Source organism: Lepisosteus platostomus, chromosome 24 (assembly GCF_059453375.1).
Source record: "Lepisosteus platostomus isolate fLepPlt1 chromosome 24, fLepPlt1.hap1, whole genome shotgun sequence".
NCBI classification, from domain to species: domain Eukaryota; kingdom Metazoa; phylum Chordata; class Actinopteri; order Semionotiformes; family Lepisosteidae; genus Lepisosteus; species Lepisosteus platostomus.
The window spans coordinates 14,089,507-14,111,438 of record NC_142634.1 but is presented as its reverse complement, the minus strand read 5'-3'; the positions used below and the strand labels follow the sequence as shown (position 1 = coordinate 14,111,438).

Genomic DNA, 21,932 nt, shown 5'->3' with positions numbered 1-21,932 from the left:
TTGATTCCATCTTTTAATAAAAGCAATGCTAATACAATGATGTAAGTGTCATATATTAAAAACAGTAAAGATCACTTGGCCGGATTCTCTATACTGCTTTTGAGATTGCACTGTTCCTCTTAGAAACACGACTGGCTGTAAAGGAGTGGGTACTGAATGGCAGAGTATGAGACTTAAGACTATGAAAGACTCCCAAGGCTCGTAAACTCTGCCAGTCTCTGCCAATGTGTGTGATCACACCTTTGCAGTAATAAAAAAACCCCAGTGGGCTAAACCACAGCAATCCAGTGTTTTAGCATTACACTCCTGAAGAGGGTTGACAAAGTCTGTGCAGTGGAATTCCGGACAAGTCTGCTACAATGCTCAGATCTGCAGTTTGTGCAAAGACCCCAAGAAAACACAGATCTGGAATCAATTAAACAATGAACTCTGCATAGTTTACTTGGTGAGTCAAGGTTGCATAAAACTTCCCAGTCCTGGCAAACTGAAGTTGGCTGGTGAATCATGTTTCACTTATTTCTGTATTTTGCAGGCTGGAGAGGAACCGATTTTTTTAAAACAATCACCTTGATTCAATTGCCTTATTGTGGCACAACACATCAACTGGCTCAGCTGGATTGCTATGCAAATGATTGATTAACCTAAAACAGTTCTGCTGCCAGACTTGATCTGATAGATTCACTGCAAAGCCTGACAGATTCATGGGTAGATTGCGCAACAGACTGACTTCACAGCCCAAGTAGTTTAACCACTAAACATCTTCTGCCACATGGCTGAGTGAAGAGAGAACTGGACAGAAAGAGCAGATGCACCCCATTTCCAAGAGAATGAAACAGTACTGGGATCACCACTGCCAAAAGAGTTTAATTGTACTACACATATACTACTTCCAAGTATAGTGAAGTGCATTGAATTCCAGAGAATGAGTCTCTAACAAAGTGTCTTTTACTACGTATCAGCACAACCATTAGTTTGTTGATGGTGGACTGATATGCTTCCCAGATTAAAACGGGAATTGGAAAAAATGGAAAAAAGCATTTGCAGGTCAAAATTCACCTCTAGTCAGCCCAGCTATAGTGCTACTGAGAGAAAGGTATATTCCTGGCTTTTCTTGTATTCTTGGTATTCACTATGCTATATTTCTTTAGCCCTAATGTATGGTATGTGTTCAGTTCTTGCTTCTACTGTAATTAGGTGTTATCTGACATGCTTATTCCAGAAAACAAAAATGCAGAGTCACAGGGGATTGTGCCTTGGGTGTTTACCAGGAGACACCGAGTGGCGCAAGGCTCACATGCTTCCTCTTCCTTGGCTGAAGAAAAAAATACAGAAGCTCTTTCTGTGGCCAGGACAGAAAAAAAACACCCAACAACAGATTCACATTAACAACTACAAAAACTCTGAGCAAAAAAAGAAGAGTATCATACTTCTTCAAGGGTTAAAACACTCCATTATACAGTATATACTGTGCGCGATTGCATATACTGTGTAATACCTCAAAGACATGTTTTTATCCGTCTAGTTATCAGCATTATTGCATGTTTTTAAACCAGGCTTCTCTAGAAATGCCTGTAGGCTACACTATCCACCAGACGCAAGACTCAAATGTTGTTATGAGGTCTAATGTTGATTTGTTTATATTAAAATGGATACTGCCATATAGGTTTTGATACACTACAATGAACTCCAACAGTTGGGCTGATCATGTAAAGCCTGCAGCTAATTTCATATTGCGCACTGAGCATGCAAACAAGCATTGCAAAGCCCAGAGCTCTGGTACAGCTCAGATTTCGCCTTAATCCAAAGTTATTTTTTTATTTCTAGTTTGGACAAGTACTGTACTGTAGGTTTCTGGCGTTACCAGTTTTGGTGCCAAGAACCATAGCCTGGTCATGGACGCAAGGCTATCTGAGACACCCCCCTTGCCCCCAAAAGGAAGAAGGAACAACACAAGTCCTGCTGCAAGGATGATGATGATGAGGGGAGAGGAAAGGCAGAAGAGCCAGACACAGAGTGCTCTTTTTCCTCTTCTCTAACCATCTGGTTTTCAACCTCACCTAAGAGCGGCGCAGGGTTCCCCACTCCTGGTCCCGGGGAACCCCACTCCCGCCGGTACGTATCGCGGCTGAGCTCTTTACTCTTTACCGTAATTGAACCAGCAGGCTGTTGGGCTGCAAGCTATGCCAGTTTCCCACTTCGACTGCAAGGTCGGAGAGTTTAAGTCACTTAAGAAACATGATAGTTAAAAGGCAACCTCCTGCGTGGTCAGAAACTGAATGCAATTGAAGAAGTCAAATTAAACCTGTCATTAGGTTTATTAATATATTAATTATTTAATTGAGTGCTCGGGCAGAACAAAACTCAGCAGTCGTGGCGGCCCCAAGTCAAGGGCGGGAGCCCCTGGAGGAACGTGTGCAAGAAGAAAGAAACTGGGGACACGATCACGTCTACTCTCCCGGATAAGGATGGAAGACTTAGTTGCTATTTGCAATCTTTTTCAGAAAACTGCTTAATAAATGTGTAGAATTGACTGCTTGATTTACACTACTGTACATATACTGTTTGCAATGCTATGCAAAGCAGAGCAATGCCCCTGTCATACCGAGAGCTCTTATCATCCCCTAAACTAGTAATACTTATGGACAGATCCTGGACGAATTCCACTGATCTGTATTGTGAATTTAAGCTTAATTAAAAATAATAGAATTTGGGGCTTTTTGGTTGTCTTTTTTTCTTTGCTTTGGTGGACGATTCACACGATCATTTAGCATTAGTCACAAAAACATCTGGACACAATGCTTTATGAATACACGGTAAAATGAAGTAAAAATAGACAGCATTAAAAACTTACTGAAAAGCATGGATTGTCTTGGATCTATTTAACTTTTTCCACACTGTTACTCTTGGACACCTGCTGTTCAGACTTCACTGAGCAAAAGGTACAAAAATGACCTGTGAATTGTTCAAATTTGAAATTGACATTGTGGCTAAAGTAGCATTACATAATATCACCATATATATATACACACACACAACAGAAATGTGCTTTAGCCAAGTCGCTCTGGTTCTAACACTGGAAACTGTACAGGAAATGTCACTTGAAAGAGGATAAAGCAGAGCGTCTTGTTAAAAGGCAGTGAAATTCCTGTTTCCACCCAAAGAACAATCCTCTTTTGAAAATACCACCTCCCTTTGTGGTGAACATAACACCACTTCAGATCCAAAACATCCACTACTCTACTACAAACCCTTCCTGGATTTCACCGTCTTTTAAAATTATTTGAGTGGATAATACATCATTTAATAAAAGGGGTTCTGCTGCTGTTCACAGGGTTTGTTTCCTGAACCTGCCTTCCTCTTGGATGATCTCTGTCGGGGAGCAGGAGGGGACAAGAGAGGGAAGGAAAGAGAGAGGACTTGGGAGCTCGCCAGCCCCTCACCGTTCAGAGTCTAAGTCTGGGGCAGGAAGAAGCCCGAGTATTATCAGCACTGTTACATAACGTGACAGTTCCGTTTATCTCCTCCATCCCAGCTGAGACCAGTGCAAACACACTCACTCACACCGTCGCACTGTGGGAATGACACAGAAAGCCTCAGCCTGCCAGAAATCTCTTCCCCTTGATCGCTTTTCACCTGAAACACTGTGGTGCGCCTGCCAACACTTTGTTCTCTGTGTGCTCTAAGAAGCAGTGATTTCGGCTATTTACTGTAGTAGAATTGACAAGCACAACAATCATTCTCTGAGCCGACTCTCCCTTGTCCTGCAGTAGCTTTGAGAGCCCATCTGTTTTCTGAAGGTACATGCTGTTCATAGAAGTTGGTTCCAGCTGCTCACCCCATAGGTCAGCAGCTACACAGCTAGACTGTTAGTCTGTGAAGTTATTGGAAAGGACTTCAAAAACTGTGCCAGCAAATCACTACAGTCACAGGTAAAAAACAGCAGCTTAGATCAGAAGCCTCCAGTGAGTTCCTCGCTTGTGTTTATTACACTTTCATAAGCAATTGTGTAAGAGTACTACAGTATGCTTTAAAAAAACATTCAAGTGCTCTTGCGAGTTTTTTGTGGCGACATACTGTGGCTTATGCACATATACCTTCCTTATTTTTAGTTTTCTGTTTCACAGGAAAAGAGGGATGATATGGATAGTCTTAGTAGAGCCACTTCTTTAGATAAAAAACGTTTTACATGAAAAAGAATGTGATCGGTGGGAGACACAGCAGAAACACGGGAATGTTAGTCCCAAAGAAACAAGCAGAAGGATCTTCTGAGATGAGATGGTCTTCGGAATTTGAGCTTTGGAAAAGGCCCGGTGAGCACTAAGTCAGTCGGGGGGTTGCAGCACCTGTCAGTTTTGCACTGTTTCATGGACAGTCTGTCCTGCCAGCTTAGAAGTTGCTTGACCCAGAGCACTCCAGATAGTGAGAAACACAGTGCACTAACTTAGTCCAGCATACAGCCTGGTGATAGCACAAAGAGCTCTTGACAAGTGGACGATATTTGTTCCTTTGTTTTCAATCATGTGTGTCACCAGGTTTGACAATTGACAGGTTTAACCACCTCATCACTCATTCAACTTGTTCACTAGTGAAGTTATTTAGTGTTTATGCAACAATAGAAGTCACTCTTAGACTGACAGGAGTGACTTCTAACAGGATGTTGTGAATAATCAATTTATCAAAAGCAAGCCAATAAAAATTCAACTACCAGTAAATCCAAAGTTTTATAGAAGCAGTCCCAGTAGTTGTTTAAAGCACAGCAGACAGGTCCTATAGAAACAGCAGGAAATCAATGAAGCACACATCCAGTGACAGTGAAGTACCTGTGTAAATCTGTTGCATACTTATATGGCTGTATGGAGCCACAGTTCATAAGGAGTGGTTTTAGATTTACTTTCACATCATTAATCACTCCTTTTCCTCTCCTTGCTGACTATCACAGGCTTTCAAGAGAGAGAGCTCAGCCTCTTAATTAAAAGGTAGCACAGAGAGTCTTTGACTGTAAAAAGAGAAAAGTTTCATGACACGCTGCTGAAAATGCTAAATCTATTCCTCTTTCGTGCGCAACAGCTATGAAGACTAAAGAAAAAAAAGGAGAGGGAGGAGAGACCGAATGCAAATGTGAATCTGTACAGAAAGGCAAGGGAAGACAAAAACACAGCCTTGTCAGGCCTCTGCACATGTGGTTTTAACTGCACAACTTCAATCAGAACAGAGACAGCTAAGCGGGTCATGTTACAGCTGAGAAACCGTGTCAGCTTGACTCAAAACCACATTTCCCTGATTTGATTACGAAGCTGAGCCCTTGCAGTGGAATTCTTTGTGAAAACACAAAGGAGGGATTAGAAATTAGAAGGAACACCACCAGTTTTGAAGGGTTTCAAGAAGTGTTTGTACCATCTGAATTTTTCTCTGATCTGGGTACTGTACATCTATTATGTGTAAAGCTCTTCACTTTTAGTGTTTATCTGTTGCCAGTGTAGTTAATTTACTGCTGTAATCAAGTGTCATTAAGCAATCTACAATCTGTTCCTAATGACGTAATACCTATTAACTGTAAAAGTGATATTTCTTCAATTAGCTTAAAAGATTTTCATGAAACACCTGTCTGCAAAAAGCAAAAAAAAACATGAGCAATTGCCTTCTTCAAAGAAGGAGAAACGAAGTACTGTGTCACTACCTCAATCAGATGTTTTTCACATTTTGCATTATCTTCTAAACTAAATTTGTGCTAAGAAGTGAAAAGAACTGGATATGTGCATGACTTTCAAATTTTAGCTTAGTACCTGCTTCTGATCATTCGAGTTTCTCTGTTTATTCAGATGACACTTTATGTGCTAAAGTCACACTGGAAACAACTCACAAAGGGCTAGTTTAGAGTGATAAAGGAAGATCAAAGTTATAGCAAAATGTCTCTAGACATAGGATGAAACTGCTCATCACCTACTGTCTCACCTTACTGAAACAACACATCATCTTCTGTCTTCCTGTAAATACCCACCCAATAAAATTCCCACCTTCACAAATGGGTAGAAATGTAAGTTGATTTGGATACAATTGACAGCCAAATAAAGTGTTCTTAGTAATCAAAATCATGCACCATGAAGACTTTCAGCTACGTGCAAAAATGTCAAAAGAAACTTGTTTCCACTTGCAATACTGTGAGACTTATCCTCTTCTTAGCTCCACTTCAGCTGAAAGAGCCCACATGAGTTTTCACTTGACTAGTCTTTATAGACGCTTTCACCAAACTAAACAAACACTTCCCCTTCTATGGAGCTCTTATCATCCTCCTGCTCCTGGATTCCCCAGACTACCAAACCTAGCCCTTTGGGATATTAACACTTCTGTGTCCAGAGGGCTCATTCCTAAACAATTATCTTTTATGTCATGGGAAGGTTTAGATATGCTCTTCTAATAATATGAATGGCCCCAAAATAAAACTTAAGAACATAAGAACATAAGGCCATTTGGATTCTAGTCCTTTTGGCAGTTAGTAGTTAATTGATCCAAGGATCTCATCCAGCATTTTCATGAAAGGATCCAGGTTTAAAGTTTCAGCGACATGACTGGGGCACATGTTCCACACTCCAACAATCCATTTTATAATAAAAGAACTTTCAAAGGCATAGCAGAATTGAATAGTTGGCCAGACGCAGGATTTAAGGAATGGAATTTCAATTTTTTTATGCTACAGTATATTTATACCTTTATTTTCATATTTTCTGATTGTATATTTGTACTTAATACATAACTGGGATGTGTTTCTAATTCTAATTATTTTATTATCCTGTAGTTATGACAATTTTGTGTACTACAACATTCATCAGTTCAATTTCAACAAAAATCACTAAAACGGCTTCAAATAAACTATGACATTTAATACAGTATGTATTCATATTCTACTATAAAACAAACACTTCCCCTTTCTTGTCCTCAAATACAATCCAGCCTTCCAATTTCACATTTTTTACAATTACTCTCAGAAAATCTGGAGTAAATTTTACCCTGGAACAAAAATCAGACCATTTTTTGTTTTTTGCAAATGCATAAATCCTGGCAGATCATGTCCTCACATTAACGCTATCTTCTTTTAATTAGTGGCAATTATGGCATTAAGCACATTAAAAATGGTCCTTGTTGTTGGACAGAACCAATAATTAATCACTACATTTATTATGTGTTTGACACTGGATTATCAGATTTTTATTTTTTTCAGCAATCCAATTTTGGAAAAACACTTAGGCACGATTCAGAGTTTCATACTGCTGAGGCAATTTTTTTAAAGCTGTCTAGTGTGCAAGAGCAGAATTAATGTTCAACATGTATTGTTTCACTATTGTGCAATCTTAAAGGTCAGCCTTAAGATATCGACCAGAGTTCAAACACATCGGTTTACTTTTCTGCACTTTACACAGTAAGATTGCAGTTCACAGCAGACTTTCCATTCTGCATTCCTGCATAAGCCCCATCTTTCTAAGCAAGGTGCTTCTTTGCTTCTCTTGAGAAATTACTAGTTAAGGCATAATTTGGGCAGGACGGAAAATAAGCCAGTTTTAGTCGATTTTGAGTACTGTGTTTTCTGACACATGCTTATTTATTTAGCATTCTGAGCACCTTTGCTATGAAATATAGAATTGAAATACAGAGGTACAGGAAGCAGCTCTGTCTTTACCATGTTGAAGGAAGGTGGGTAATTTTATAGATCCTCATGACATCTTGCTGTTTAACACCTTTTCTAATGTACAGCATTAAGTAACACTTACTGTATATGTGCTACAACTATCCTTTCATTTCCATTGGATTCTGAAGTGAGTCCTACTGCCTGGAGATCTTTGCCAAGTGTAGCTGGGAGTCTACAGAGCCCGGGCTAAGGCAGGGAGTGGGGACAGTGCTCACCTTTCCATGCAAGGGCATTTAACTGGCAGCTCTTCATGTTTCCAAGTGAAAGAAATGAAGCATACCGACACAGCTTCACACCTGAGGCACGGGAAAGGTAGTATCATTCAATGAGTAAGAAAATACAGCCCAACTGCCAGGAAATCTGCACAGGCTGCATCATAATTTAGGTTTAACTGCGCAGACTGCTTTCAGAGAAAACACCATATACCTGCTCTGTCTGTAATGAGTGAGTCAGAGGACAACTTCACCCCTACACCCCAAAATGAGAGCAAACACGTCCATAACATGATATTCAGGTTTTATTTTCAACCGCATAGCTGAAGAGCATATCTTGCACTTTGTGATTTCAAAGCCAACAGTCCCAATCAAAAGCTGCTGTTTCATGCTTCAGCAACTATTTCAAAACAGAGGCTGCTGACAGGGGGCACCCCCTTTTTAAAAGCTCTAGAAGTCCCATGGGACTACCCCTTGCCTGCACCCCATCCCCGTCCATGAAAATGTGTGAACCTCTTAATGTAAGGAAATCCGAGGAGGGGTTAAAGAGGCAAACAGGGCCACTGTGCCTCTCCGGGAGGTGGAGTCGAGAAACAGCTCAGGGATTTGAGCTTGGAGTCTGTGCCAGCAAGAGAGGAACACGATGTGGAGAGAGCAGGAGAGAGAGAAAAAACCAGTGTCATGTGCCAAGCCTTCTCCACTGCCCCAGCAGAATGCATGGAAAAACCAAACCAGTTCGATTCTCCTGCAAGTCCAGGGCTCTGCAGAGCCCCAGTAGTTGCCTTGCACACCACATTGCAGCAACTTGCACCAGTGGAAAGCATTAGTCACCTGAAATAATAAACAGCATTGTGTGGGGACGGATTTTAATGGTAGGAGGCGTGACCCACCCAGTTCTCATATTACGCTGATACCATGCTATGCCTGAACTTTCAGAACAACAGCAAAGGGCTTTTTTATTGCTGTTGTTTTTGAAACCCTTCCATTCAACTCACAGTGTACCGTATGTCGGTATGACAGTATAATGTGAGTATTCATCTCCCAGCATCTAGCGTCGGGGAATACCAGTGATCTGCAAGCATAAAAACGGTGATTGCAGTAGAAATGGAAGCATTAAATTAGAAGCAGCTGAAAATGGTGGAAAATGATTCCTGAAAAAGCATTGCTATCACACCCCCCAATAACACACACACACACCAGCATTGCATAACAAAGAGAGAAAGTGAAAGCCACTGTACTGGGCTGAGAGACAGCAAGTGTTGTTGTGTGACTATAATCGCTGTAAGGTATCAGCCTCCTTCCTGGGGCCAATACCCAAAAACCAAGCTTCTTGCTTCTGTCTGCTCAGCTCTTTTTTCTTTTTAACCACCATTTGTTAACAACCTTTGGTATGACTTCCTTAAATGCAGAACGAAACTACAACAGAAGCACTGTTGCAGACCTCAAAGGACCTGATCTCTACCTTTTTGCCTGAACTGTGTATTAAAGAACATCTGGTTTCTTTAGGGGCTGTTAAGAATAAAAGATGGAAATACCTACAGCATGTTTATTTTAAATTGTCTTTCTTTTCCACCTAAGTGCGCAGATGTGAGAGCATTTGTGTCTCACATACTGTATGCTTACTGGAGTCACTTGAAATGGAGACAATATACCAATGAAAATTGCTTTTGGACTTCTGATGAAGGTGTATTTGATGTATGCAGCCTGCAGTGGCCACAGTAAGAGAGCTTACTCCACCTCACACATATGGAGAAAACGGTGTGTGATTTAAAGCCTGCCAAAAAACACTTTTTCACACTGACACATGACAGGTAGTTACAGGTCCACTGAAGCTACAGGGGAATGAAAAAGCAGGAGAGGGCTGTGGCTGACACCAGCTACAACACACACTTACCGAGAGCTGCAATGCTCGAAAAGAAACGTCTGTATTACTATACCTGCTCCCACAGGACCAGCCTGCTTAGTTTACCACCGGTGTGTAGTCAGGCCTGAGACAGGAAAAGAAATGGTCTTTGTTCTGACTTAGTTAAATGCACTAAGTCAAGGAACTAAGCTAGCACTCAAGTGAGTCTGAGTTCCCCTGGACTTTCACTTTGCTCTGGTCTAGCACCTGATAACTTTATTAGATGTCATACAACAGCAGGCCACACTGGACTATTTTAACTGTACATAGTATAGATATAGCTGCATTATCTGCAAGATTAAGAACTGAGTGCTGTCAGTATAACATGTGAGTATCAGGGATTCTGTTCACAGTTGTTTAAAGCACTGAGTCATTAGATCTGCAATAAATAGAAGCAAGTGCTGATTTTATTCTCAAAACATTCAGCTTATCCATCATCTAGCCCATTTCTCCTGATTCTTACCTTTGATATGGAGGACGGGTTCCCATGCAGTGCTGAAAGACGTGTCAGTATTAGCAAAAGTATATCTACAGAACCTCAAAGGAAAATAACTGTTTTGCATGTGTGTTTAGACATTTAGAGTTAGATATTGTATGTGAAATAAATTATTTTGATACACTCAAGTGCCTCTGCTGCATAAGCACTGAATAATCTCATTAGTTGATGTTTTTGACTGGACAGTAGTGATTTAATCTACTAAATGTCGAACCCGATGAAAGAAGAACTTGGAAAGAAATCAATATGCTCCTGTGCTTATCAAGAGAACAGCACCTTTGTGCTATTGGATTGATGGTTGGACTAATGGCACTGTGGCTTCCCTTTGGTGGTGTACATAGCCAGATATCTGTGATCCTGCAGGGTGTTACAGCCAGAAACAATCTGTCAGTGACAGGCTACAATGTTGCTAGTGCAACAAGAGGTTTCTTGCAAGACAAGAATGTGAACAGCTACATCCCGGATGCCCAAGATCACAAGAATCGAGTCCCATCAATGATGAGTTAGGGTATTAGGCAGATGTACCGTCTTTGGCCTAGAGCGCACTGAGCAGACACTTTGAGAGGAATAGTTCAGAATCCCACAAGACAGTATCAGCACCCTGGGGCAGGGCATGTGTAGTTGCTTTGCTACTAGCTTGTGATTTTACAGTAGATAATAATAAAGTATAGTGCTTTACAGGTAATGGGGTCTCTCCTCCATCACCACCAATGTAGCCCAACCTGGGTGATTTGACGGCAGCCACAGTGCACCAGTACGCTCACCACACACCAGCTCTCAGTGGAGAGGAGAACAGAGTGATGAAGTCAGTTCAGAGATGGGGATTATTAGGAGGCCATGATTGGTAAAGGGCAATGGGAATTCTGGCCTATTCTTGCCAAATAACACTCTTGACAAGACAAATCTTGAGATTTTTAATGACCATGGAGAGTCAGGACCTCTGTTTTATGTCTCATCCAAAGGACAGTGCCTTTTATACAGTAGAGTGCCCCTATCACTATACTGGGGCATTCGGACCCACACAAACCACATTTTTATAACAACAATAATTGATAATACTAAATCAAAAAGAAAATCTCCATGCACCTGCTAGAAAAAAACAGCAATTTTCTTGATGCAAGCTTTGCTGATTGGGAATTTGTTGCAGTTAAAAGTGATAAGTCGCTATTGATCTGTTTATATATTTACAGGGACAAGATTTCAAGAAAATGGCTGGGATCTAAATATTTGACAAAGGATTGTATTTTGTTTCATATTCATAGATTTTATAGACTTGCATAGACAATCTACCGCTAGTGCTGTGTTTAACAGACTATAATAAATCTGTGAGCCTTCGGCCTTAATCAACCTGCAAACCTGATGGAAAACTATTCTTGATTATCACATGAGGTAAGTCTACATGAGAAGGCCCCAGGACCTCAATGTAAGAAAACATCAGCCAGATATAGTGATTTAGCACTCTGCAGTTCGACATGAGCTAATGCATTTTCAAAGATAACGAACATGAGGGCCACTTGAGGTTTGTGAAACAGGTTTGTTCAGCTTTGGTACTGTAATTCTGGTTGATTGTTGATTCCCTTTGTGATTGAGCTGTTTTTTAAGGTCACTTAAATTAATTGCTTATGATGCATGATGATGATTTTTTAATGCATTTATGTGAACAAGCATGAACTGTATTTAAAATTGTGCTTGAACTAGCCTAGCTCCAGAGACAAAACTGTGCTAGTCTTAGAAAAAAATCACATTGCCTACGAAGTACTTTCTTTAGAATTTTTCAGTTTGAAAAATGCGACAGTATTCATTTTTTTAAAACGGCTAACTAAAGTAAGAGACTAAAGTGCGGCAAACTAAATGTTAATCAGGTTCCCCACAATAAAAAAAAACTTTCTTTCATTTTTAAGAAGCAGTGAGTATGCCTGAAAACACATTTTCACTTCCACATTTTGTCTGGACTACTTTGTCTTTGAACATCAATCTTTGCTCTTCACAGAGTATACCATAAACGAGTTTCTGCATAATTAGCAGTAACTCAATAAACACACTGAAGATGAACATCCAGTATTGTAAGTAGGTGCAGACCAGACACACACACACTACAACTGACTGGCAAGTTTACGAGGAGAACGTCTGTGAAGACGTACGCTCACATGGTCTCTCTGTCGCTGGCAAGTTTACGAGGAGAACGTCTGTGAAGACGTACGCTCACATGGTCTCTCTGTCGCTCACACGCTCACACACACTCACAAACACAAGCCCCCATTCTTTTCATGTGTGGCCTTTTTTTAAAAAAAAACAGAAACCTAGCAGAAAGGAAGTTCACAAGCCCACACACTCCCTTCAGCACAGCTGGAAAAAATCTCTCCTTCAGTCTTCTGCCTCTTCACACAGAGCACACACTCCCTTCAGAAAAGGTCAGAGTTATACCATTCCACACTCCTAGAGCCCAAAACACGTATTAACTTTCTTCAAAAACAAAACATGAGCATCAAAACTTGTTTTGATTTTGTGTTGTCTTTTGTTCCCCACTCATAACTATTGCTCTTTGCAGATACTCTGCCTAACCTAAATGGAGTAAGGTTAGGAGTATTCTTATTCCCTTAAAATATCCAGATAAAAAAAAATTAGGGTATCTTTTCCACCTCAAAGCACTTCATGGTGATTTGCTCACAACGTAACAACCTAGGGGTAAGGTAAGAGTCAAACAGAACATAAGCATAAGCAAATAAGGTTAAAGACAAAATTAAATATGCCTTAAAAGTTATTCTACCATCAAAAGATGACACAAAAAGGTCAAGATTACACACAGCATTTAAAGGTATAAATAAATCTGTCGCCTGGTTACAGTAAAAAAAATCAGAACAGGTGAGATGGTACGAGGACGGAATGGTGAGACAGGCAGTTATGAACCACTAGAAAGGGAGGTTTATGTCTGGATATACTCCCACAGCAAAGAACAAACACCACGTCAGTAGTTTCTCATCGTTTCGCAGATTTATTAATCACTTTTCCTAAGAGGCTTAATATAAATGTGATATGATTGGTTACCACTGATCAAGAGCTCTTGGCCGCAGCTGACCCGTGAGCTGTTACTTCTTTCAGACGCTGGCCAGTAAACCAGCTTCAAGACAATGGAAACATTTTATACCAGCTGCAAAGCTGTTCGATTGTTACACACTTCAGCCTGCTTTTGGTGAACGACACCCAATTTCTAATAGGCTGTTCCAAAATTTAATCAGCGCATAAATTCTCGTGAAGTTAGCGTCCAGGAAAGGAGTATCCAATCGCTGGCAGTCAAGGACTATGCCAGCTTCCTCTTGCAGTTCTGAGAACCCACCTCGAATTAGATCATGGGCTGCTTCCTTTTATTTCCTTTACTTTTTCGTACATATCCTGTCTTCTGTACTAGACTTTTTTGGTGTTGCAGTTTCATCTTAAATATGATTAAAATCAAAAGAAATTATGAGTATGAAACCATGGAAAAGAAGGAATTTACAGTGCAGTTTAAGTCAAGCTATATTTATTTAGCAACACTGTGTTGGAAAACCTGACATCACATATGGACAGAAGTAACTAGACTCACATACTGAGTTGGTGCATAAGCTGTTTGGCTTCTGTTATAGCGGTCAAAATGGTCTGGATGAGTTGTTGATATTGGTTTCAGTCTTAACTAGCCAATAAAACACTTCCATGAATGTTTAGCTGTGAAACTTCACTAGGCTGGTTGCTGTCGGGCTGGGCCCTCAGAATATTGTCATGACCAACAAAAAGGTCAATCTCATAGGAGGTTTCACACAGTATCACGAGGCTGACAGTCATCCATACGATTCTTAGCCTCAAACAGAAACACACCAACTCCTACATAACTGGAACACAGCAGCGATGCTAGGAGAAGCCTACACGTACTGCATTTTCAGAAAGCAAAACGGAAGCACAGCTGTCATAAAATTTTTAACGAAAGTAATCAGCATTTTTTTTTTCCACTGCACAGCTGCTAAAAAAAGTCAGAGTAATTACTCATTCCGTTCCATGAGTTGTAACTGAAAATAGTTCAAATAGGTGAGAATGGGGCAAGGAAACTTCCTGCATACATCACACGCAAAGAACCTGTGTCAGCCTCTTCGTACCGCATAGTAATTAAAGTACCTGTAGTCAAGAGAGCGCTGTGAGCATGCCAACATCTTAACAGTTTCAGGCAAGCCGCTGAATCGATGCGAAAATGAACTTAAATCAATAGACAGGATTTTTTAAGAAGGCTGAGTCACACAAACATTAAGAGGGTAACTGCATTCTAAAACAGCATGGACCAAAATAAAAATGGAGACCAAAGCAAACCAAAACAGTTGACTGCTATCAAGGAGATCACAGATGGCTTATCGTTCCAATTTGGTTGGACAGGCTGCCTTCAGCTGGTGGGAATGTTATCCCCTGCCCTGCGGCCGCAGAGGCAGCCAGTGATCAATTTCCTCCCAGTAACGCATTCCTGACCACTTTCTTAAAACCTTCATCAGGGAACCGGCAGGTCATCTCACCTCTAAGGCAAACTTGAAAACAACGTTTCTGCTTGTGTAGGAGCATTTTTGTTTTCGGTTAATATAAGAGTTAAGCTATTGCAAAACATTTAACACTAGTTAACCAGATTTCCACAACTAAATATAACTTTCACCGCCCTCTGGGTACACTGGATATTTCAAGCATAATCATCATTTTAAGTTAATCTGTATAGATAGATAACTAATGTTACAATAACTGGTACAACACTTTCTGGCATAAAGTTATGGCAAAGATGAAATATAAATCCAATTGTGCTTCCTTATTAAAATCTGTGCTCAGGACTGCATCTTGTCAGACCTGAGATGGATCGACCTGCTGTGCAATGGGACTCTTGTTTCCTGGCACTGCAAAATGCGCTTACAACTTCCTCTTTCTACTTGAGACTTATTTCTCCACTGGCAAGCTGTCTTTTTGGATAGTGATATCAGAAAATCTCAGTTCCTTTACACGTTTAAGGTTCTAAACATATATTTTATATTCTGAAGTATATATACTGTATTTAATCTTTTCTTTAAGTCTTAGCTGATTTTGAGCCAGTGCATTTACTGAATCAAAAATGCTGTAAGAGAAATCTATTAATTGTATATGAGCACAAGTAATTTCAGTCTTTAGCTTGAATTAGCACTGAACTGCTGGTAGTCCAACGTAAAGCATTTCCAGTGTATTGTCAAAGTGCCTGTTATGAAATTAGCAATCTGTGTGATCATTTAAATTTTTATCAGAGCCCTTATTTGTACTGATTTTTGGCTTATCTATACAAGAAATGGAGACCTGTACGTACAGCAGTTGTTTTCTTATCCATGAGCTACAACAAAAAGAGAGAAACAAACCTGGTTTGAATTAAATAGTAAACATACACCAACTCCTCTCTCTCTAAATATACCTCCTTGTTTTTGAAGAAGAATGTAAATGATTTGATCGCTACTGATTACTTCTGTAAAAACAATTTGACCAGCAACAAAATAAACAGAAAAAGGAGAACCCTGAATGTTTGAGTGTGTAAGGAAGCCAGACTTAAAATGTTTTGAGTTCTGCATCTCTGATTTTTTTAGCTTGTGTGGTTGATGTTTTATGACAGCTGGTGACTGCATAATAGAGCTTTTTATTTCTATTACGAATCCTTCTTCAGAGATCTTACTGCACCCTGTTACCATTTGACTCACTGTAATGTTCCGAGATGATGCTCACCACAACAAGGCCCTCTATAAATAAATAAGAATTGATCGACTGATAATACCCTTTCTCTCCTGGATGACGCAGTGGGCACACGTTCAAGCAGAAATTAATTTATCATCAGTTTATCATCAGCCAAAGAAAAAAAGCACAAACAAGAAGGAGGCAAGAAAACAGAAGAGAGCGAGGTGTGTGTGTGTGTGTTTTTCTATGCTGTGCTTTCAGCCATTGACTATCTCAAGGTTTAAATTTAGCCCCTGATGCATGGCAGTGAGATCACTGAAACAATGGCTTGGCCTCAAACAGCACTTTAGAAGTGAACTCTTGCACTGAAAGACAGAGAATTAAAGAAATGAGACACAAACCATCCTAGAGAACCTCCATTAAAGACTTTTCCTCATGCCCTACAAATCCCTGCATGGTTCTGTAAGGGAATCCTTACGGAAATCTGTTAACAGCTGAAAGGGGATCCGGGGTATAATGTTAGATCTGAAAACCCCGTATCACAGACCTCACAATGAATGTGCGTAGAGTCAGTTGTGGTCATGGTTACCCACACAGCCAATTCATTTTGATTACAATTGCCAACCTTTCTAGAAAAGAACGTAACCTTAAGGGGATGTATGCAAGCTCCACTTTGTAGTATTAATCATTAGAAGATTACTGATCATGGATGAATCTAATCTGGGGATACTGCAGTACATAATGTTGTACGTCCCAGCCACGGCAAAGTAATTGGAGTAACGTATAGTTAATTAAACACAGGATTGCTGCGTTTCTCTCTGCTTCAAAGGAAATGTGCACAGTGCATTCCCCATCATGGTCCATTAGGTTCCAGTTCATGATCCTTGGATACATACCAATCAGAGTCCAGATCTGAAAACAACAGTGTCTTTCCATCAAAGATTGCATTAGCAAGCTTGTTGAACATATTCCTGTCATGGTTAAAAAATAAGAACATGAATTTGACTGTCTTCTGGCCCCAGATTACAATAAGGCTTTTACCTCGCTGGGCACTATTGATGGAAACGTTTTTAGCCATATTAGCCATATTGAAAATGCAACACGCTTCATGTCGTGGTGACCAGCCTCTTATTTTTCTTATTTTTTAATGTGTTATTAAGAAACAGAAAAAAAAAACCTAGCTGAGGACATTAATTTACAAAGACACCCAACCTTATTTTCTTACTACCAGTGCCCACAAGGAGAACTGCATAAGCAGTACTATAGGCCACTATTCCCAACAATATAAGAGAGTCTTTGTTCTGTTTTCTATTGAAACTCCTGACCTTTGCTTCCCTTTCTCAGCCATGTGGGTTCCACGGAGGTCCCTTTAAGAATTCTCTGAGAAAGGGGTGCAGAAATGGGGGTGTGGGCGGAGGTCTTAGTGTCCGGGAGCCCTCCCTTCCCCTGGTTGGGGCGGTTTCGGGAGACTCTGTCTGAGAATAGAGACATCCCCCCCCCCCCCCCGCAAGCAAAATAAAGACCCCTGTCAGCCTGTAGTTCTGTGAAGGGTCAGGCACCCCGTCCCAGCACCAGCCAGGGTAATACTTAATCCAGCAGAAGGGTGACCCTCTATTCATTCATCCCGAAATGAAGGGCTGCAGGAATATGGCTAGTCTGAGAGTGCAAGACATCTAGCAGGCCACTTGTACGGCCATAAAGCATAAAGAAGGGAAGTACCATCTCTCAAACATCTTATACATCAGTACTTTCCTTTGGCCTTTCTCCATACGAGGCACCAATTATGAAAGTTACAATATGTGAAGATATTCACTCACTCTTCATTTCCCACACGGACATGAAGCAATACTGTACTGGTGTCAGTTCCTCTTCACAATGCATGTTCACAGAAAGGCACCTTGTAGAATGACAGGCAGAGACAAGTGTTTGAGAGACCTTACAGCAGAGTCAAATAAAACAAGCCTGGTGATTAGTTTAGCATCTGATTTCTTGTGTGCTGGTCCTATTATTTTGTGTGTATTTTCTGCTGCTTCGATCATTCTGAATCCGTCGTCTCAGATCCTGCTACCAGGAGGTGTGGAGGAAAAACAACAGCTGACCCATTACTCAATCACTGGGGGGCAATTTCTGTTACTTGAGCAGGTGGATATTTCTTGTGATAAGAAAGCCTTTTATACAGTTCCAGATTTTCACCCTGAGCTCATAATCATTACACACTTTAGTAGCAAAGTTGCAAATAGGTAAGTCTGGCTAGCAATGTTGTTTAAAGTACTAGTACAATGAATAACAGGTATACACATGGCAATTCTTCAAAGTTTAGGTTATGATCTATAGGAAAGTTATAAAAAAAATATCTAATTTTACTGCTCCAATTTCTGGCCTATGTAAGATTCTTGTGTCTGAATGCAACTTGTTCAGACACTCTTAACTTCTCTCGTTGGGTAGAAATAAACCACCATCACCAGAACAGACAGGCTCAAAAGCTTAGTGAATTAACCTTCTCCTATTCAAACACATTTACTGTCGCATCAGAGAGATACTTCTATGTAATCTTAAAAGCCAGAAGCTTTCCTGCGTGACACCGTCTCCATAAGAAGGTATTGTCAGCGTGCAGAAATCTTCTCGCACACAACTCTCTCTTTCTAAAAGTCGCAGACCAGAAATTGAGGGAGGAAGGGGATTAAGCTGCAGCAGAGATTTCTACAACCCACGCTGCAACCTTAAATGCTCCAGCTAACATGTTCCAATCATTAACTGTTTCAAAGTCCCCAACACATGCAGACTTGCCACAAATCTGCTTAAAAAAATACTTGGTCAAATAACAAGCCCAGGAATGACAGGATACACCACCAGCCCCACATCCCCTACAAATACAAATACACACAAACACCCCTCCCTCCCATGTCTCCCTCACTATCTGTGTGCGGCCTCCTGTTCCTGTAGCAATGTGCTGGCAGGTTGATAAGGCTGGGAATCAGGGAAGACTTTCAGCAGGGGCCTCTGTCCTGTCCACTGCTCATTCATATGCAAATCCCACCCAACTTTCCCAAACACAGTAAAGGGTGCGGAGAAGTTGGTTAGGAAGGGGTGGGAGGAGGGGTGTCATAAATTCATAAGCCTATCAACTCCATCAGCCTTTCCTCCACTGACTTCCACCATCAAGTAACACGAGTCTGACACAAAAGAGAGCAGATCTCCCCTGATTTTAAGGGGTGGGAGCTCCTAAAAGTCTCAAGGAAAAAATTGTTTTTCGTTTCAGTTTAGAGCCCATCTTGAGGTGACTATTAACCCCAAGGTGATGATACAGCTCTTTTGTTTGTGAGATTAAAGTAGGTGGGGGATTCGTCAAAATTCCAGCAAGCATTTTTGTCCAAAAAAGCCAGCGGGCGTACCAAGCAGAGAAATCTAAGCAGGACAAAAAAACAAAAAGAACGTATAGTCCAAACCACGGGAAATACAAAATGCAAGAATAGATATTTAAGAAATTAGTTGGTAGAAATTACTATAAGTTCCAATCAAATAGATGTTCTAACACTTTGATGGATACTTCACAGCACAGTGCGCTAAACTTCACTGGTGTGATAAGAAACCCCACAACACCTGCTGTGCTCAGGATGGCAAACTCAAGATAGAGATCTGCTTCTATCCTCCTGCTTCTTCATCAATAGATCAGGACACTTTCTAACATGACAGCTCTTTTTCCCATATTGCCAGACATTCACAAGGGCTCACACAGCAAGACAGTGGCTTACGTCACCCAGTATAAAACCTTGCCAGTCACAGCCATTGACAGCAAAGTCCTTTTTCCCTTGGTACTCTTCTAACATTTTGAAAGAAGGACTTTAAAAGGTGTGAAAAAGCATGAGAAACAGCCATTTTCATAGGAGCTCCAATCAATGGCACTGTGAAACCTAATCGCGTTTTTCCACACGGTTGACAATCCACACCCTTGTGTATTTGATAGAATAATGGAGATGGTTGTTTCTATATATAGTGCTATCTGTGCTGAATATAGTAGTCTTTAAGGTAAAACACCCCTGGGCAACTTACAGTAAAATGAAATAGATTCCCACCAGAATAATAAAATTAGTTCCATTACCAAAAACAAAAGGAATAATAATATATCCGGAATAATAGTCAGACGTGTATGAAGTCCTGTCTCTGCAAGAGAGGCACTTCAATTTAGAGAAGATTTATGTGAGACGGAATACCAACTAAAACACAGAGCAGACACAAACACCACATGCAATCTTTTAACTGGGACCTACACATCATATAGAGCGTGATGCGCACCGTTCTGCAAAATTGGGTAGGCCCACCCACTATGGAAAAGCAACCTTTCGTGACTCACAGCGATCTTTCCTGTACTGAGCTGGGAGAATGAGGACATGCAGACAGCCTCCTCCAACCTGCCCACCCCACTAAGCTATTCATCATTTGATACACTGCAAGCTCCACAGCGGCCTACAGGAGAGTTGACACTGACTGGTGCAAGTGTGTTCCTCAACGACATCACCTGGGATGCCACTGGAGAAGCTGGTTTCTCCGAGAACTGAGAGAGCTCTGATGAACTACCGAGCCCAGCCCTGCCCTCAGTGGTAATCGGCCAATTATGCACGACCACGTAGGGGATCCTAGGCATTGCTGATCACTGACAAAACAGAGGCTCCAGCTCATGCGACATCTACATCACCAGCACTAGATATGGATTTCTTCTTTAGTACATAGCATGGCTGTGTAGCCACTAAAGCAGGTACGTTACTCCCATGTGTCTCAGACTTCCAGGGGCAAATTCCTCTTGGAACAATGCCCCCTCGAAGACTGGGGAAGAACTTTGTAAGTATAGACAGTCGAGGCCTGGGCCTGAACGTCAAAGGAAAGTCGGACACAACCCCAGCCAGCATGAAAGATGAGAATGTGGAGCCCGTGTGAGCAGGCCCACAGCACCGACCTTCAAGCTCGTGGTGGATGATGTCAGCCAGGTTGGGCTCCTCCCCCCACCAGAAGATCCACAGCTCCTTGGCCTCGGGCTTGACGTCGCGGCGCCACACGCACAGCAGGTTGGCCTGGACGCAGCGCGTGAAGCTGCGCAGGATGGGGTCGTCCTGGGCGGGGGCCGAGATCACCGGGCCGCAGTCCCCGTTGCCGCGGAAACTGTAGCGCCGCCATTTAATGCCGGTCAGCTCCGCCTGCGAGGGGAGACGACAGAGCAAAACAGACGTTAGAGCACTGCAGAGCTCTGCCACACGGGGCACCCGATTCACGACAGCCCGAGCGCTTCTTCTTAAAAACTGACCAACGCTGGAATAAAGTCAGTTCAGGATACGAAATACAGAAGGCAGGGGTGGGGGGGGGGGGGGCGGGGGGGGGGGGTTCTGGCTAACAGGTTGATGAGTTAAAAAAGCCAGATCACAATGATGAACAGAGTGAAATATTTAACAGGCTTCCATTATTGCTTTTCACAGAATTCTGCATGCTTTATTGAGTCCCACTCCAGATCAGACTTGGTATTGGAAACTGCAGCTGAATCAGTTTGACACTATAATAATATGCAATAATAAGTGCAAGAACCGTTTCAAAATGCCTTAGCCTACTGTATACAACCCCTTCAAATACAAATGTATGGTAAGGTCGGTGATTGCTTTGTTCATTCTGAGTACAGAGTAAAACAAGGCTTTATATCATTTGTATGAATAATGAATGTGCATGCTTTTGCTTTTAACAAGAAAGCCATATTTTCCTTCATTTGCTTTCGACGCTGTTTAGTAATAACCTGTACTAATGAATGAATGGATGTGAAGTCAAACAGCAAATCTGTTGTGTGTTCTTAGGTGCAGCAAGCTAGAGTCAGAATGAAAATTCCCAAAGTAAAGCAAACTATAGAGGATTTTCTCCAAACTGAAAGAAAACAAGCATCTTGCCCGCCAATCTCAAAGTCAAAACTATCAGATA

At 41.3% G+C, this 21,932-nt stretch overlaps 1 protein-coding gene across 3 annotated transcripts in view; it reads right to left on the bottom strand.

Moving 5' to 3' along the window:
- LOC148641747 (mediator of RNA polymerase II transcription subunit 13-like) overlaps positions 1–21,932 on the bottom strand; it is a 91,205-nt gene that overhangs the window by 51,767 nt on the left and 17,506 nt on the right. For all 3 annotated transcript variants that reach the window (XM_088618531.1, XM_088618534.1, XM_088618533.1), the window contains one exon: positions 20,932–21,169. In XM_088618531.1, coding sequence (XP_088474657.1) covers positions 20,932–21,169 — 238 coding nt within the window. The remainder of the gene's footprint in view (positions 1–20,931; positions 21,170–21,932) is intronic.